This window comes from Galleria mellonella, unplaced genomic scaffold, assembly GCF_026898425.1.
Source record: "Galleria mellonella isolate WM207_F2 unplaced genomic scaffold, CSIRO_AGI_GalMel_v1 utg1267, whole genome shotgun sequence".
Lineage (NCBI taxonomy): Eukaryota > Metazoa > Arthropoda > Insecta > Lepidoptera > Pyralidae > Galleria > Galleria mellonella.
In genome coordinates this window covers 3,132,478-3,152,716 of record NW_026441987.1, presented here as the reverse complement: position 1 = coordinate 3,152,716, position 20,239 = coordinate 3,132,478, and the positions used below count along the sequence as shown (strand labels likewise).

The window sequence follows — 20,239 nt, the reverse complement described above, 5'->3', positions numbered from 1 at the left end:
AGTACAACTTGAAAATCTATAAACTTAGAGCCAAACTCAAAATAGTACGAGATTTGAGTGCACTCACCTCCCAAGTTGTTGAACTTGAGCCTCTCATCTAACCATTGTTCCCTGAATGTTAATTGAACAGAATATTCCTGAAAGCATGAAAAAAACATTGTAAAGAGTACACAGTGGCCGTGAAAAATCATTGAGACATTGTCAAACTATTCTGATTACTGATCTTCATGTTTCTATTTTAATTGAGCTTTAAATGTTATCTTAGGTTATGATTTTCACTTAAAATTAATCTATCGATCAACTCATAGCTTCTTACACCATCAATTTTCAACATAACTTTACCTTTTACTTCAAAATTTGCATTTAGAAACATTTTCTATTATGTCCCGAAATGAATTAAAGGTAAAATTGAATTGATAGGACTCCATGGTGTACATCAGTTTTGACAATATCTCAGTGATGTAAAAAAGTTAAGAAAGAAACATTATTAAAGTAAGGAACACACATTTTATAGTGATAACTACTTAATATTCTGCGACAATATTTTCCAGTGCAACAATATCCTAAGAAGCTTTATTTATCACACGTTTATGTTCTAATTTCATTGATAGTTGAACGCATGAAGCTATAATCTACAATGTGTGATTATCGTCGTCATTTATTTTGCCACAAAGCAATTACGGGTGACGTTTGTATTTGTGCCAATATATTGCCCCTGGTGCATAACAAGTATTGCCAATATGTACAGTGAACTAACAAACATCAGGAAAATTCATTTGGGAATTTTTTCTGAGGCGTATTGACACAAATGTAAATTATTCATAATGTATCTCATTATCATCTATTGAGGAAGGGGAGTGTCGAAGGTTCTTTCTCAATAATTAATTTGACATCAACAAAACAGAAACGACCCCTCGACATCAATGAGCAAGTCAAATGAATTATCGTATTACAGTAAATGCGGAAGAAAAATCCCAAATTAACGCATGCGCGCTCGATTGTTAGCTTTTGGAACTTATATACAAGGATGAGGTAGATGATTTTGATAATGCTTTCATAGGAGGGACGAGACATAAATGTGATAGCATCGACTTTGATGGATGCGGCGGGTTCATAATGAATGTATTAGTTGAAATTGGCCGCCAGCCAGAAGCAGGGACGTCCGTCCATCCTCATACTAAATATTCTAGGTGCCGCTCTCTCTTTCTCTCTCTCTCTCTGCGCACGTTATGGCTTGTTAACGACTTGCAACGTCCAAAAGTTAACTTCGAGTGAATTTGAAATTTCTTCAGGCATTAACATGCTAATGGATCATACATACAAACTAGCGAATCAAGCGAAGCATCGAAACCGACTCACCGTAGTCAGCATTCGTCGATGGAATGCTTGCCAGTAGTTCATTGGTTACCTTCATGCAGGCACATTCGGCCAGTTTAACTAGAGCTACGGATCGTCTAGCAGACGTTGGGGGTCAGGTGTCACATATTGCGGTCAGGTGGACAGCCACCGTTCGGAAGCACCAAGCCGTGTGCGGGCGCGACGATCCCAATACAATTTACACAACACAAATTCACATGAACAAGACAATATCAACAATATTAAGTACAGTTAACGTACACGACCAAAATAGTTTTTAATTGTATACTCCTCATCAAAAAGTATTGCATGGCAGTAAAAAAGAAGCATGATTGGAGATAAATCAAAATACAGAAACAAAATATTAACAATGAGATGATAGTGTCGGTGCGGTCGCCGCGTTTTCCCCTTGTGCTCTGTCTACAAGCGTGACTGAAATTTATCATATACTTGTATTAACTATGTTAAAAGTGGTATTAACGGTAAGTATGTTCGTGGGTGCGTTCGAGTACCAATAGTTCATGTTACCAGCTTTACATGTGCGACTGATACCGAAGCGGTTGTATTTGCTATTAAATTTTGTGCTTACTATATTGTACTGTGCCAATAATCCATCAGTTCGGTGACTTTACAGGAATTCCTAAAATTTATATCATAAACATTACAACGCAAAATATAAATCAAACAAATAATGGTAAATATACATAAAAAATAAATAAAATAAAAGTGTTTCAAGAGGAAAAAATATATTTTTTTTTTAAATAGTGTAATTTAGAATTAGGATTTAGATTTATTTTTATACAATTTGGAATAGAAAATTAATTAAAATATAATACAAGAGTGCGCGGCACCGCACCAAAGAATTTTACAAGTTTATTAGTCTAGTTAGTTTAAAATTTCTCGTTTAGTTAAGGGTGAAAAATGAACACATAAAAACATACAGTGCTCAACGTAAAACGAAAATATTTATAAAAGTATTAATAAAAGAAATAAATAAAAACGTTAGAAACACATATTCAATTACAATAGCTTGAATATAAATGTTTAGCAAAGTGCATTTCAAATTGCCAAATATCCAATTGGTTACAAAGACCAATTTTATTATAAACAAAGTTATTATTGCCAATTTGTATATACTATATAGGTAACTTTGTTTTATAATAAAAGTGTCACATATTCACATCGCCGTGTATGTGATACCACTCACCATTTTGTAATCATCTATTTTGCTGATGGATCGTAGATACAGGTTGACGCGGACTAAGGTTGGCGCATCGCCTTCGTGACAAAAAACAATTTTTAAACATTAAACCGCTTCATCATTACATATGTCATCACCTACAGTATAATATGTATCGCAATGACTATGCCAATATATTGAAGTCCATTAAAGAACCATGGTTTTAAATAATAGATGAGTTTGATGTCGATGCCAAAATATAATGATTTGGAGCTGACATTTTGGAATTTGTGATCACAGTCCATACCATTATAGAAAGCTACTGCCCTTCACACAAAATCATAAAGACAACCAGCCAGTCTAAAAAGGAAAATCATAAATCTAATTATATTAATCTCTAATGTAAGGAGAAAAAAATAAATATATTAGAAAGACATTCGAGAAAATGAAGCTGCTCAACCGTTAGGCGTTTAAGACGTCCGCGAGTAAAAACGATTTTGGTCGTCAACACCAAACGGGATTTTTAAGTGAAGGAGAAAGTATATGAAAATAAAGGTTTTACACATAATAATTTGGGTAAATCGCTCCTATATTGCAACCAGAAGTGATTTACCCATTCATTTGACTTGTTTGAACGCGATTAATTTTAATTATATCTGATCTTAGTCTAATACGTCGTGTCAGTCGCAGTCGACTTACCATTGTGACGTCATCGATCTTTGATATACTTCTGACAAATATATTGACGTTCACAACCGCTGGCCCATCTAAGTACCAAGCAAAATATACGCTTTAAATAATCATTAAAAACAAACAAAACTAAACCCTAATGCAGTAACACAACGGGACATAATCGTACGCGCCATATATCAAATCATATTCCGTTTCAGCATTGGGACTCACCTTTTAAACCTGAAAAACTTTGTACCATGTGTATATGTTTGTTATGATGAATGTACACTGAAAAGAAACTACTAAAATCGACAAAGTAACAAAGGAAAATCGACTTTTGGGTAGAAAATAAATTTGTAGCAAAACAGACAGCCGTTGCCTTGCTTGTTAACGAGAATTTGTGTTAGTGTAAAAATATAGAGCAAATTTTAATCTTACTACAAAGGGAACAAAGTCGATTGGAAATGAAGTGTCGATAAAGAATTTGCATTTCGAAATTGAAAAACCATTCTATTTTTAAATATTGTATTTTTTAAATCTGGTCCTTAAAAAAGTTTTTACGCAAGATTGTAATATATTTTGTTATTTTTAATTATTCCGGGTTGTATGGGCAACCGTTTCACTTGCAAATTGTGGTAGGGACGAGTAAAATCCGGCACGAATGAGGCATGGCGCAGACCGGAAATTAGCATTTTGTGCTAGAAACGAAAACACGACTAATACCCGCCCGTCGGATTTAGTTAACTATGTATTTGCATTTCCTCGACTCATTTATTGTTACAATATTAAAAAAAATATATATTAGAACTTCAAACATACTTTTTCGATAAATTTCTCTATTTAAAAGAAAAATTATCATGACCCCTTCAAAGATAATAACTTCTTATTTATATGCTCCATGCACAGTTTAGTATTAGATACTGTTGATCATAATATGAGTAAAAAAGTGAAATAACAATTAAGAGTTAACGTTCATAACGAAGTAGTGGCAACACCTGAATTATCTGTCAATATTTAAAAACAATTGAACACTTTTTACTGTTTTTAATTGATTATTTAAAAAGTACTCTGCTAGCTGGAACTAGAAAGTTAATTATACAATAGTATTCTTATTAAGCCGTCACCGACAATTTGTATTTTGATGGCAAAAATGTATTTGAAAGTTTCGAAAGCAAAATATCAATTAGATGTGTAGTTTTTAATGGTAAATTTATATGCAACGTATTCTATAATTAATATTTTATTTCGCTAACAGAATACTTTTTAAATAATCATTCAAAAACACTGAATAATGTACAATCGTTTATGAAAATTGACGGGTAATTGCGACTTTGCGTTACTTCGATAAGCTATATTTATGAACGTTCTAAACACAAAATAAATATAAAAAAAATATCAAGCCATTTAAAAGAATAATTTATAAAGATATTTCAACGCTTCATTATTTATAAAAATAAACGTGTACAGCAATAAAACGGTTGCCACATATTCATTATATTAATTGTTACAAAAAGATAGTGCGCGGTCAGGATTGCGTGCCACCGAGTCCTTCCATCGATTTTTAAATAGCACTGCAATATATTTTTGCTGACTAACTTCCTAAAGATAAAGTTGTGAAACTGTCAAATTGCTCCAATAATGGAATAATGACACAGTTTAATGGTATCTGTCATAAATAAAGTCAATCTGCTTATATATACATTTAGTTTCATAATATTTCTAATAAATCAACTATTTTTATTTTTACGTTTTTATTTATGCTCTTTGTTGAGGTATTGCTAAACCATCACGCCCGCACTCGTGCGGAGGTTATTTATATATATAAAAAAATGTAATATATAAATAAATATATACATAAAAATATGATTCATTACTTCGAGTAATACTATACCGTAATACTGTTTTGATGTTATTTCTTTTTTAATAGGGATCACGTCAAAATATTAAATTTTTACCTGTGAAGTTGTCAATAGATATCATTTTGCCTTAAACGTATATTTTATATAATATTAGCTTTTACCCGTGACTTCGTTCACGTGACCGAACTAAAAAGTCAAAAAAGTTTATACAAATTATGTGGAGTTTGAAAAGCTATGTAGACGGATACCATAGTAATATTATTAATCACTCCACATTGACATCGCATTGTTTCTACATTGCACTCGTGTGAAGCCGGAGCGAGTCACTAGTATTAAGTAAACGTCAAGTTTGATCTTATTAGTTTCAACATATTTCATCTTGATATTACGAATAAGGTTCATTTCATGGTCGACCGAATAACATACAGCCAAATATATAAAAAAAGGCTTTAACAAAAAATAAACTGAAAGTTCTCTGGAAGAGATTGGTTAACGATAGGATAGGACCACCATTTATACTATTTCGACATAAACATATGCTATATTTCTTATTTGTTTTTTTTTTTCTAATGAAATAAAGTTTGTATAAATAAACTAAAATAAATATCAAATTTCAAGGACTCGTTTAGTGCATATTTTGTTTATTTAATTGAATTCGAATATCGAATTGTCTGTATTTCGCTACATAGAAATGTATCTAAAGCAATTATATTTTATGTTCATAAGAAACATTCATTAAAATTTTTAAACTACGAAGGTATAAGATCAAACGAAAAACAGCCCTGACAATTTATCTATTGTCGATTATTTCATAAAAAATATTCTTTTAATAATCCCTAAAAGGGGGAAAGGGATTGTTTGTAATGGAGACTAAGAATCCAATTGCTAGCAATATACCCAACCAGGTCGACCTCCTCGCGGTTCCCCCTGGAAACTATCATGGTTAATTCCTGATGAATTCATCATGATGGGCTAACTGATCTGTTTTCATTCTCATCGATCACCCTTCATTGGTGCTCCGCCAGCGTATCCCGTTAGCGCAAGCGGGGTGACCATTTCATTTTCAGCCATTAAAAAAAAACCCTGATCAAATTGACAATTTCACAGGTAAAGATCATATTAATAAAAATTAATTAGTCTATGGTCGTCTCATGTATTCGTTTATACATATACATATATATTTATTATAATATAAATTTGTAATCTTCACAAACGGGGCTATCCAACAATTTTTATAATCGACTTTCAAGATTAAATTTGATCATAATAAAGAAACTAACATTTGTCATGTCATATTTTTATTTTGAGGATTGATTGAACAATTCATTGAGGCCTAATTTTGTTTGTATTTCGATGCGGCATCTTGAAAGTCTCAATTTGTAAAGACAGAACTGTGCTAAACCACGCCCAGGCAAAATTAACATGTTCGTATCACGCTTTGGAATAATAGTGAAATTATTTATGAATAATTATTAATGAAATAATGTTTGTAACAATAATTTCTTTATTTTGGACAAATAAAAACAAATTGATATTAAAATTGGTATTTTAATGAAAATATCAATGTTTTCACGATGTTTTTCTACGAATTTATTAATTACAAAGCTACTTTTAAAATCCTCTGGAGTAAAATTGAAAAAGAACGCTTAATGTTTTCATTCCTCGAGAATATGGTTAAAGGTATTTTTTTTCTACAAACAAAGATTAGGTCTCTGTTTTTATTAGAACAGTATACCATAATCTGTATACCTACTCTATACACTGTAATATACTATGTATTATGTACTGTGAACCTAATTAAGGATAAAGTAAATAGATTGTTTATGGGATGCGAGCTCGATCTTTGACCTCATTATCGCTTCCCATTAAGTAAAAATGAGGTCATGCGTGAATCCTAATGTAATAATAAAATCATCACTATCTTAGATATATTTAAAAATCCATATATAGTGTCGAAATTAGGAGTAGATAGAGAATTTACTTGGTACCTTCGTCTCGATAACAATGTCAAGATTATTTAGTATTCATACAAAGTCTCGGATGTTTAAATTATTTTTATGATATTTAGAATGTCAAGTCACAGGTGGCGGATACCACCAACTAATGTTTTCACAAGAAGCGCTTACATCAGGCAGGTGGCCTGTTGTGAAACCAAAAACCGAAACCTTGTGTAATATAAATAAAAACATTACGTCGACCCCAAATAGTTGGGATAAAGGTAGGAAGATGATGAGAATGGTTTAAAATAGCAAATATGCTATTTTATTTCTATCATTTCCTTCCTCCATTTTGTTGTACGTTTAAATCCATTTTATGGTGGAATCAATGTGACAAACATTGATATAAGTATCAAGATTAAAAATATTATTAATAAATTAATTAGAGCTATTATTCCAAAGCGGTAAATATATTACTTTATTAGTCCCTTGCTATGGATAAATAAATAATCAATATAAAATACAAATGTGTATTACACTGTATGTAAATATATTGCTAAATTAAAATATGGCAGTTTGATAGTCGACGTTGCGTTAATGTCGCAGTAAAATAAAAAAAAAAATACGCATAGACAACGACCGAGAAATTAAAAAGATTAACCATTAGAGATATCCAGTTTCAACTATTTAAAATCGCACTAAATATATTTTGAAAATCAAATTTATTCAATTTATTGGCTGTTTATCCATTTAAAATCCATGGCAAAGGACTGCATATGTTATATACCTATTTATATAATAATAATAAATGAGAAAATCGTATAACACGACCGACACTAAAGCAAGCCTCACAGACAGTCATTCGATCACCGTTAGGGGTGGTACTAACCATCTTGATGTCGCTTATGGTGGTAATACTTCGTACAAACAGATTAATGTTGACTATTGCCGGCCCATCTGGTGAAAATGCGAGATTCTATACGAATAAAGTTCTTTCACGAACCAACCGTGTTCAAATTAACCAACATAATTTCTCATACAGGGAGAAAGAATTGTTTTTTTTATGCAACATAAAATGGCAAACAAGCTGACGGCCCATTTGATAGAAAATGGTGATTGTTCGCCTATAGACATGAACGGTATCATGGACATAAGAGAGTACAATGTATTGCCCATGATAACATGTGTTGCTATAATAAAAAAACGTTAATAGTGAGAGAGGTTATTTTATCAGGTCGACTTCAACGCGGTCTCTCTTGGAAATCATTATGCCTAGTGACTTGACTTCATCCTCATCTATCATCACTCACTGGTACCTCGCCAGCGTATCTGATAGCGTAGGCGCGGTTACCGTATTCATATTAAAAAAAAATCATCTCATTAAAAAAAAAAATTACTTGTATTAACTAATTCTAGCTGACAGAGAAAAGATATTATAAAATAAAAATAAATAAATATAGACTAGTACTAATATTTAATTGTAATAAAGTTTTTTTTTTATTTCGAAGACAGCCAATTTTGAACTGCCTTCAGAAAGAAATAGGTCCTCAGTTCGACTGTATTTTTTTTCTAATGTTTATTATCTCATAACTCCGACAGTTGTAAATTGATTTGGAAAAAATATTTTTTTATCTGAAAATATATACCTATCTCTTGGTTCCTTAGAGATTCTTTCAAAATCGGTAATAGTTTAAACTAAACTGGAAATAAAAATAACTGGTCTAGCTACAATTAAAGTCGATTTTGGTTTTTGTGACATAAAATTTATACATTCAATGAGATTTTTCGATCATAACTTTTTTCGCGTAAATAGGATAAAAATATAAAAAAAAAAAAAGAAATAATAACTGTTGTATACAGACCTCCCCATATTGGATTTTAAAATGTGATTGTACAACAAAAATTTAAACAACTTTTCAAACTTTTTACCAGAGGGAGACTTTGTACAAAAGTTGGTTGCTTGGGTACCTCTGTCCCATTCGTGTTTCTACCGTGAAGCAGTTGTGTTTGCATGGCCGTGTTTCGGTTTGAAGGGTGAGATATTTAAACAGAGGAATAACACCTAAGTCCTCAGGAATGGCAAAAATATTTTTATTTTCAAATAGGCTTTTCAGCTTGTTTGCCACATTTAAATAAAACAACTCTCCAAGTATTTAAGAATAAATAAAAATATTTTTATTTTCAAACTTCTACATTTAATAATTCCTGTTTGTAATTATTTAAGATCACTTTTTAATTTCACATATTTTATAAGTAGCATAAAATAACCTATATTCTATTAAAATGTTATATTCCCTAAAATTTTATATTAACTACTGAACTATTTACTATATTTAACTGAAAATATTGATTTTTACAAGGATTAAATGTTATGTACTTAATAGTTTTCAAATCGGTAGGGAATATTTATTTATTTATTCATAATATAAAAATATACTCAAGGCTATAATCCCTAATGGTGTAGTTCGAAGTATTAAAATATGTCAAATATTGCCTTTGTGCTGGACGTTTCTTTATTAAATATACATAATTAAGATTATTTATCATATTGTTTTATAAAACTTTTTTTTTATCTAACTTAGAATGGCAAACAAGCTGACGGCCCGCCTGATGGAAAATGGTAACCATCACCTATAAACATGAGCAGTACCATGGACATAACAGAGTATACTGTTTCGATTATTATAATATACGAATAAATTGCAAATTAAAATACTAGTTACCAAGCAAATACAGAGGAATTTTAAAGCTGGACAACTTTGCAAACAATGTCCGAAACAATGGAATGTCCGGGTCGTTGAGCTCACAGAAATATGGTTGAGCGCAATAATAGCGGACTCGACCGTCATGCTCGTGAACGAGTGCTGCTTGTACAGAGTGGACTACTCATGTTTGCTTGTTTATTTCACATTGAATATTATATACACATACATAGAACTCAATGCTAATTACGGTCACAGTATCCATACAAACGTAAAATTATCTTGTACCTAAATAAATAAAAAAAAAGAGTAACTGTTGAGTTTCTTGCGGATTCTTCTCAACAAATAACAATATTCCGAACCTAGCAGTAGAAACATAGAAAAATAACGTTTGAAATAGCTTGTAAATAATAATATATTAATTTAATAAAAATTATTTCTTTTCTATACTATTCTATTTAAATATAATACGATATTTGAGATAAATATTTTCCTTTATCAGCTTATTACATAAAAAAAATACTGTCAGTCAAGAAAAAATATGATTAAAAATAAGAAAACAAAAAGTGAAGTGGAGCCCATTGCAGAGTCCGTCTGAGAGAGATCGAATCTAGGTAGACAAGTACTTCTTTCGATTTACTCGAATCGTATAGTAATGCATTCAAAATTTTATTTCTTGAATATACTTTAATTCGGGATTAAACACCTAATTTTTCGTCACCATTGAGGTCGTAATACATACGAATTTAGACCCTCGTCCTTTTCGAAGTAGATTCTATTTCACAAAAAAAAAATACCGACTCAGTCGTGGTAAAATTTGTAACTTTTATTTAAAAACCAAACTCTTTAATGATTTTAAAGAAATTCTATGTAACCAATCTAAATATACTTACAAATAAAAAAAAAAATCCAAATTAATTTATGAATGGCAAAGTTCTGAGGTAGAAAACATAAAATGAAACACAATCACAATTTATTTCACATAAAAAAATACCGACTCAGTCGTGGTGAAACTAGTAATTTTTATTTAAAACCAAACTTTAAAATGGCGATAATGAGATTCTATGCAACCAATCTAAAGGTATATCCTTACAAATAAAAAATATCCAAATTAATTTATGAATGGCAGAGTTCTGAGGTAAAAAACATAAAATTAAACACATTCGAATTGTGAACCTCCTTCTTTTTTTGAAGTAAATAACTATAGATGGCAGAATTATAATTTATCACTTATAAATACATTGTAAGTGTACACTTGTTAGTGATATTGACGTTCGAAAACACCCTAATTGATAACACGCGTGACAAAGAGCAACGCGGCTCCTGCCAGCCTATGCATGGTACATGATATTATTTAAAACACGGTGATAGATTAGTTTTCACTGTGGCACGTGTCCATTATGTACCTACCGAGTGAATTGTACATTTTTTAGTAAAAGCCTTATTAAATAATCATTTATTATGCTTAAAACATTTAACTGTGTCGAGACATTTTTCGGTCTGTTTCTAAGGAACACGTTTGGCGTGAATTTACTGGGTACAGAGGAATAACACCTGAGTCCTCAGGAATGGCAACGCATGGGGGGTATCATGGGCGAAACAGTATACATGTCCATGGTACTGCTCATGTCTATAGGCGACGGTTACCACTTTCCATCAGGTGGGCCGTCAGCTTGTTTGCCATTCTAAGTTCTATAAAAAAAAAAAAAAAAAAAAAAAAAAACGTATTCAATTTAAATGTAGAACACATTTTTAAAAGTATAACTTTGACTTTAACATGTATTGCTATATTAAAATTTATTTTATTTTATATTATTAAGTAAATAAAAGTTATAATTTGTCATAAAACAAAATAGTATATTTGAAGATTTAATTTCACTAGCTTTTACGAAATTTGCGTCATTCTTATTTCTATCTGACCTGTCAATCCTTCATCACATTAAGCTAGAATTTAGCATATCTACTTGTAACTAGTGTTACTGGCAACTTAGCCAGCCATTTTTATATATATTTTTTTATTCTATTTAATATTTTTTTTTTTTTACGTTTCTTTCTGTACGAATTTACGGTTTATAAGGCGCCCATCGTTTTATTGTTCTCCAGTCACAACTAACTCGTAATTTTGGAAACAAAGCAATAGGGTCATAGACTTTAGTCTAATGATGAAGGAATAGGCTTTTTATTGTAATAAAATAATGCAAACTCATTGCATTTTAGTTTTATTTCATTGACCGATATTAATGGAGATCTTATCACAAAATTTTAAAGTCACAACAAGATTTGGGTATAAAAATGTGTTTTAATTATAAAATAGATATTCTTTTCTGAATTGATACCATTTTTTACATCTCCTATAGACGTAAAGAAGAGAACACCGAGAAGTTTATATGAGTAACTATAAGATATGAAATTGTAAAGAAACATTCATAGTATTGTATGCACGATTGTTTTGTATTTGATGCACGAAAAATTATTAATTCACTTTTGCACCAACTGCCCACTTCTATCTGTTCTCCTTTAACCAAAGGTTGTCTGTAAGAGATCGCCCTAGCGATAAGACTTTTGTACCTTTATGTGTATATTTCAATCTGTATTTATGTTACTGTATTTCACTTGTCATTGTATATTTTTATTTATGGTGCAATAAAGAGTTAAATAAATAAAATAAATAGTTTAATTTATCACGAAATTGAAATAGTTTTTAAACGATTAGAGTAATGTAACGACTTGGATGTTGTAAGTAAAAGTATGTATAAAAATCAACCGCTCAAATGGAATACAGTTGAAGCTATCAATAGACTCGTTGTCAACTTTTGTCCTTTACAAACCCTGTTACTTTTAAATCTGATGGAACATAATAAAATCGTGACTTGCGTATCCGATGGGCGCTAATGAATGGTAAGCTACGAAAATAAGTTTCCTCAATGTATCCTTTATGATACTGTTACAGAGATAAGAGTGTCTTCAGCCACACTCCAGGAAATTGGCCACTCTTGATCTCGCAATTTTTTACTCTCACCTAATGATAGATTAGTTACTCCTTACGATGATACTCAAAAAGCGTTGCTCTCAACGTTTTTTTGCTTTAATCCATTGAGCTAAAAAAAATGCGCCGGTGATTTATGGACGTACACCGCATTCCTTTTGTTACATGATGATTTGAAGAAAAAACCTTTAGATATTCCGTTACATTATTTAATTTGGCAACTTCTGTAGGCGGTGCGTGGAGAAATGGATTGAATGTTTTTTTTTTTTGTATATTTCTCAGGCACTTGTAAGTTCGAGAAAGCATTATCTACTTATTTCACTAGCTATGTGGTAACATTATTTACGACCGGTTAAAAAAACTGTTTTTTTTTTATTAAAACGCGCAGAGAAATATTTTTTTAAGAAAATAATAAACACTTTATTGTATGTACATATGAACTTATATATAACATTCACTTTATTTATGCTTTCCTGGTAAAGAAAATCTGTAATATTTCCCCCTAAATGTACTAACGTGATACTCATTTCAGCAATTTGTCCGTTCGTGGCAGCTTCTTACTCAAATACATTAGCGATACGTCAGACAAACGACTTCCCTACACGTCTCTACTGAAATATTACATTTAATGTGTGTCGACAACAAACCTCTTTACCTTACAACCCGTTTATATACTTAGGGTACACGCCCCGTTTTTCTTTCTTACTCTTAATAATAATATTAATTTAACTTTTAAACATTCGCACCGCATTTTTGACGACGACACGAACGCGAGCGAACGTGTTAATTTCCATCTCTTGTAGAATAGATGTTTAATATTTTAAAAAATTTGCATTAATTACTTCGGATATTTTTGCTACCTAATTCGAATATTATTTACCATAGATAATAAAAGAAATGAACGATTTCCATTAGTCATTCAAGTAGTGCTCTCAAATCATTTAGTCTGGTTACTTATAAAAGTAGAACCTTAAAGTCTTCGCTTTTAGTCAAGTTATAAACGAGTAGTAGGCATGGGTGATATCGATATCGGTCCGATATCTATATGGTATATCAGTTTCGTTTGGATATTGAGGGCGAAAACAGGTAATCATTCAGTTCTACATCTAGATCAATTTCGATGGTTCTCCTTTTAGTTATTACATAAGCGATATTTAATATATTCGTTACAGATAACGTATATATTAAATCGCGGAAATGCCAATATATAGATATTATAACTAAAATATATAGGTATTGGTATATAATACCTACTCTTATTATATAGAAAAACATCGATATCTTATACGAATGTTAATAATTAACATTCATGTAAGATAATTCTCTATTAGTAAAATTGATATTTTTTCCAAAGAGAACGACAAAATATTAAGACGTCGTATTTGCGTGTAGGAGGTCTAAATTATATAACGTTATTCGTTTAAAAAAAAATTAGGTACGCTCTTTTGAAAGACACTAAAGATTTCAATTTCAACTTTTCGAATACTTACTCTATTATATATTGACAGAAGACAAATATGTATTAAATCAAAATTGAATTTATTTACAAGATATTGAGAACCTGCTTATAGTTAGAATCGTAATTTGGCTATATTCCCAATTGTTTGTGTTAAGTATTTATGACTAGCTATAAATGTATCCTCTTCTATCAACGTTAAAATAATGCATCTACATATTCATATAATGATAAAATATCATGTGAGAATTTTTATTTGACATTTATTACCTTTCATATAAAAATGATTGATTACTGAATTTATTTTATCAATAATGTCCACTGCCCATCTACTTTAGTACTAACTTTTTTTATTATTACTCTGTATTACTTTGAAGTAGTAATAGAGTAAAAAGTCATTTCTTTTACATTTTATCTTTTTTTTTTTAATTATTAATACTCTGTATTACTCTGCAACAGAGTAAAAAGTCATTCCTTTTACAATTTTAAAGGAATAAGTTTTAAAAAAAATAATAAGTTCTTCATCTATAAATGAAACTTTTTTTAAATAATCTTACACCTTCAGGGTTATCAAAGTTGATTAAAAATATGTTTATTTCGGTAAATAATTTTTTAAGGCATAGTCATCAACTCACCAGTGCCGTTGATGCCTGAGGGCCTGATGCGGGCGTCGTACCTCCCTGGACCCAGGATCTGGTCCAGGATCTGCTTCTCTTTCTCCCTGAAGTTTATTTTCCCGCCATTCATGCATCTGTGAAAAACGAACTCTTGAAATTGTTTACTGTCTAATAACAAAGTTTGGAACATAATTATCATAGAACTTTTTATTAATTAAAAAGTATCTAGAATTTTGCATAGGAAGATTTTGTACAAAAGTCGTTTGCGTGGGACCCTCTGTCCCATTCGTGTTTCTACCATGAAGCAGTTGTGTTTGCATAGCGGGTTTGAAGGGTGGGATATAGCTGTTAAATTACAGGGTACAGAGGAATAACACCTGAGTCCTCAGGCATGGCAACGTTCATAGACTACAGTAACCCCATTTAACATCAGACGGGCCATATGCTTGTTTACCACCATAGTAGTACACAAAAACTAGTCAAGTGCGAGTCGAACTCGCGCAACGAAGGTTCCGCACAAAATTTGTTTTTATTAATTTCAACCTCCACGTGTTCCTAAAAAAATGATCTTGGCAAACGGACAGACGGACGGACAACGAAGTGATCTTATGAAGGTTTAATTTTTTCCTATGGATGTACGGAACCCTAAACACATAACAGTAAAAAAATTGTTGAATGTGTTTTTACGCAAATGTAAACAATGTAGTAATAAACCTGTATTTTTTTTGTATCATAGTCCTGTATGCCAATTAAATTAATACAAGCTGACAAGAATATCACAAACTACATTTACATTTGTCTGTCTGTTAGCGGATTATTTGGACAGGCAAAGTTGGCGGCGTGTCGTTTCACTAATTGTAATGCTTCTCTGAGAATAATTAATAGGTAGTGTTATTAATGGACGCAATTATATTTAATTAATAAAAAAGACAATTTACAATGTACTCTCTAAATATAGAAAAAAAAAACTACGTCTATTTTTATATAAAAGGATAAATTATCTATTGAGTTTTTTTTTTAATTGGTGAAAATGGCATGTGAAACCCGTTTGCGCTATCGGTATACACTGGCAAGGCACCAGTAAGAGGTGATAGGTAGAATGAAAAAACAGGTCAGAAAATTCAACGATAAATTAGTCACGATAGTTTCTAGGGGGAACCGCGTGGAGGTCGACCTGATAGGGTATATTGATAGCAATGGGGACTAACCTCCCCATTACTAACAATCCCTTCTTTCTTGGTCTATACAGTATAAAAAAAATATTTTACTTTTGTAAAGATGTTTGGATGTTTCATTGTTTGGAATTTTGTATGTTTGGATGTTTGTATATATATTTTTTTTATATGATTTTGTACATTAACTTGTAATATAGATATTAGGTAACAAAAATATGCACAGGTGAACTTATCCCTTAAAGGGGTTTCTTCGATATATTTGTTATTCATTTACGCCTAATAATAATAATTTATTTCAAACTACAATTTGGTCCATTTTGTTAGTAAAAATTTCCTTACAAACTATGCTGGCAAAAATAAAGATTCAATTAAAACAATTTACTCAGATATAATCCACACGATTAGATTTGCATCCGAATAAAATGTTTAATTATAGGCGAGTCGTACTTCTCGCTTATTATTTACACGGCGATCGTATTTTAATGAAATTTTATACAAAAGTTAGATACATTGTAGCTTAAGACATAGGGTACTATATATACTGATTTATGTCGACAAAGCCGCGTTATACATCTAGTATTATTATAAATATAGATGAGTTTGGTAGGTATTTTCTTCTTCGATACAATTCACTAATCTTTATTTTAAGTTAATAAAAAAATTATTTATATACATTTGTACTTTCTTTCGAATACTTAAAACTTTAAAAATATATATAAAAAAAAAGTAAATTGGCAGTGTTTAAAGTGACAATATTTCACTATAATTATTGTTGGCAACCCTGGTTAGTAATGGCGCCAAGAATGTACCTACGCTTGTATGTACGCTACATGTGCGCGCGGTATTTCGCATATGATTTTGTCTCATTTGATTTATTTAATGGAAATGTGTGAATGTTTGTGACACTGTTTGATTTTTATGAATGTCAAATATACTTATTATCCAGACATTGTATCGAGTTTAAATTATTACAACATACTATTTAAAATTAGTTGCACCGACAAGAGGAAACTCTTAAATGAAAAGAGACTATTTAAAATAAATATTCTGGTTAAAAAAAATAAAAAGATATGTAAATTAAAAAAAAAATTAATAGACATATCTGGCAATATAATTTGTTAAAAAAAGAAAATTAAAAAATTAATTAAGAACAGAGATCATGTCAACAAATGGTATTTTTATTTAAAATTAATATACTTAATTTTTTTTAAACATTACAAAAAAAGTACCAGCATATTTTATACACTGTACACATCTGGACGAGTGGCGGTCTTCCACCGTGCGTTTTCCACGCACAACCACTCTTTGGAATCAACTTCCAGCAGCAGTATTTCCGAACCGATACGACAACATAACCTTCAAGAAGAGAGCATATTCCTTTTTAAAAGGCCTGCAGCACACCTGCAATGCCGTTAGTGTTGTGGGTGATCATGGGCGGCGGTAGTCATTTACCATCAGGTGAGCCGCATGCTCATTTGCCCCGTGTTGTAAAAAAAAAAACTTTATAGGCGTGCAATATTATATAATATATATATATATATATATATATATATATATATATATATATATATAAATAGTTTAAAGATCTCTTTCGTATCAGTCGTTGCTTTTCAAAAACAGTTGTTATCAAAAATGTTGTTTCAAAATAAAATTATGGATTGGTCCATTCTATACTGGGACCACACGGCATAAAAAAAAATAAGTATGTGTAAAATAATTAAGTACTCACTCTGTAAGTTGTGTTAAGCAGAGCACAATCAGTATAAGAAGGGCACATGATGGCCGGGGGATGTCCATCCTCCGTCTGCAACAAAAAATATAACATATTATATATTATACTTAATATATAATATAGATATATATTGCTTTATATAACCATAACAATTACACAAGTTAAAACGTAATAAAATAATAATATTATAATATTACATAAGAATTTCTCTTTCTCGTACACACGATTACGCCTATAGACATGAGCAGTACCATGGATATAACAGAGTATACTGTTTCGCCCATGATACCGCCCATGCGTTGCCATTATTAACAAGTCACAAAAAAACCGACAGCAACTATAATAAAACCAGTTATTGTGCTCTAAAAATTTAAATTACTGAACCGATTTTGAAAAAATTTCTATAGGATCAATCAGTAAGTCAATCAGTAAATATCCTTTTAGATAAAAAAAGAATTTTCCAAATCGGTTTAGAACTGATGGAGTTATGAGGTGACAAACATAAAAAAAAACCATACAACCAAACTTAAAAGAAAAACCTATTCTAATGCAACGTATCTATATTTTTTATGTATTGCATAATAACTACTGCAATATGAGTGCTCAACTAGTACAATAGTCCACTGCAACGATTTGTTGCACTTTATGTGTAATTCACTCCAAAGTATGCGAGTAGGTCATAGCTACGTCCTGCTTGTAATCAAATCTGACATTCAAATGCCAAATTATTCGCTCTCATACTGTCTACATAAGTAGTTTAAAAATTTAATTCTTTATGCGATGTTTTATATACAATAGATAGATAGATACTCTTTATTGTTACCTCAAAAAGATGACAATAGTAAACTTATTATAAATTAAAACAATTACAAGAAATAATCACAATGAGAAAACAATGGGTGGCCTTATCGCTAAGAGCGATCTCTTCCAGGCAACCTTTGGATGGAGAGGAGTAATTATAAACAGTTTGATCGGAGGCACGATGAAGATTTTATTATTTCTAAATATGGAAATGTGATACATATAATAATATAAACATATAAAAATAAATTAATAAATTATACATAAATTACTATCTATTATTCTCATTTGTTTTTTTTTTTTGTTCATTTATCATATCCAAGCAAACGAGCAATACCAGAGGGAGACTTTGTACAAAAGTCGATTGCTTGGGTACCTCTGTCCCATTCGTGTTTCAACCGTGAAGCAGTTGTGTTTGCATGGCTGTGTTTCGGTTTGAAAGGTGAGATATGGCGTGGATTTACTGGGTACAGAGGAATAACACCTGAGTCCTCAGGAATGGCAACGCATGGGGGGTATCATGGGCGAGACAGTATACTCTGTTATGTCCATAGTACTGCTCGTGTCTATAGGCGACGGTTACCACTTTCCATCAGGTGGGCCGTCAGCTTGTTTGCCATTCTAAGTTGTATAAAAAAAGACTTTTACAAACTTGTACAAAGTCTGCCTCTGGTAAATTTTACGTTCATAAATCATCAAAGTGCTGACAAACCACATGTAATCAAGCTTCAAGTCACTGACCGTAATTAGTAAACACATTAAGCACAACAATTAAGTTAATGTTTGTGTAAATATTTTGATAGGAGTGGTATTCCGTGTTAATCAGGATATCTAATAGTGGCATACATAAACGTGTTATTTTGTACACATCGATTAATGAAAATAATCATATATATATAGCTATACATCTAGATCAGAGGGTCCCAAACTTATTTTGTCTACTACCCCCTTTGAGAATAAATTATTTTTGAGCGCCCTCTTTTCTTCACCTACTTAAAAACCACTATTGCTTCAAAATCAAGATTGCTTCAAGATTCAGAGATCACCCCCCAAATCTCTACACAACGCCCTCATATTTTTTCAGGATCTCTTACCGCCCCCCTTTAGGTCTACAGCGCCCACAAGGGGGCGTTATCGCCCACTTTGGGAAAGACTAATCTAGATCATAAACATATCAGCCGATAACTGTCTACTAATGAATATAGGCCTCCCCCATAAGGGATGTTTTACTAGTAGTTGCTACGCTTGACAGGCGGGTTGGCAGCCGCAGTTAGGCTTTGGTAATATTTTAAGATCAGGCTGCTGCCCGTCCCTCGACTTAACCCTTCTTTGCATAATGGTGGAAATTTCCATCATAACATTGAATGCCTAAAAATTATATAAAAGAACTTAAAGTTCACTTTAAGTTAATCGTGTCTGGATACCTTTTTATGTCCATTGCAGAAAAAAAAAACATAGCTGTCAACTTTATTTTTATAACCATTTTTCCTTTAATTTTGAACATGAATTATATCACCTTGCTTTATTTCATCAATGAAAAACATCATGCAAAGAAGGGTTAAGACCCACGGGAAAGAAAGGGATGGCCTATTCAATGCGTACTACCAATGGACTACACGGCAGTATATCTATATACGTGCGTTATAATAATATTAGCAGTAAACAGACAATATCAGTAAATAGAAAATAATCACATCTCTCATATTTAGAACTAACAGAATTTTTCATCGTGTCTGCCACCAAATTGTTTATAATAACTCCTCTCG

The 20,239-nt window shown here is 31.4% G+C and overlaps 1 protein-coding gene across 9 annotated transcripts in view; it reads right to left on the bottom strand.

The window, feature by feature from the left end:
• Window positions 1-20,239, bottom strand: part of LOC113513386 (glutamate-gated chloride channel) — a 49,573-nt gene that overhangs the window by 11,587 nt on the left and 17,747 nt on the right. For 3 of the 9 annotated variants that reach the window (XM_052900700.1, XM_052900715.1, XM_026897378.3), the window contains exons 2-5: window positions 17,670-17,744; window positions 14,784-14,899; window positions 3,236-3,303; window positions 68-137 (exon numbers count right to left, since the gene is read on the bottom strand). In XM_052900700.1, the coding sequence (XP_052756660.1) occupies window positions 68-137; window positions 3,236-3,303; window positions 14,784-14,899; window positions 17,670-17,737 (322 nt within the window). In that variant the 5' untranslated portion in view covers window positions 17,738-17,744. Of the gene's footprint in view, window positions 1-67; window positions 138-1,359; window positions 1,412-2,563; window positions 2,635-3,235; window positions 3,304-7,893; window positions 7,962-14,783; window positions 14,900-17,669; window positions 17,745-20,239 lie in introns of those variants that run through there. The other 6 variants (XM_052900687.1, XM_052900708.1, XM_052900690.1 and 3 more) reach the window with 3 other exon arrangements.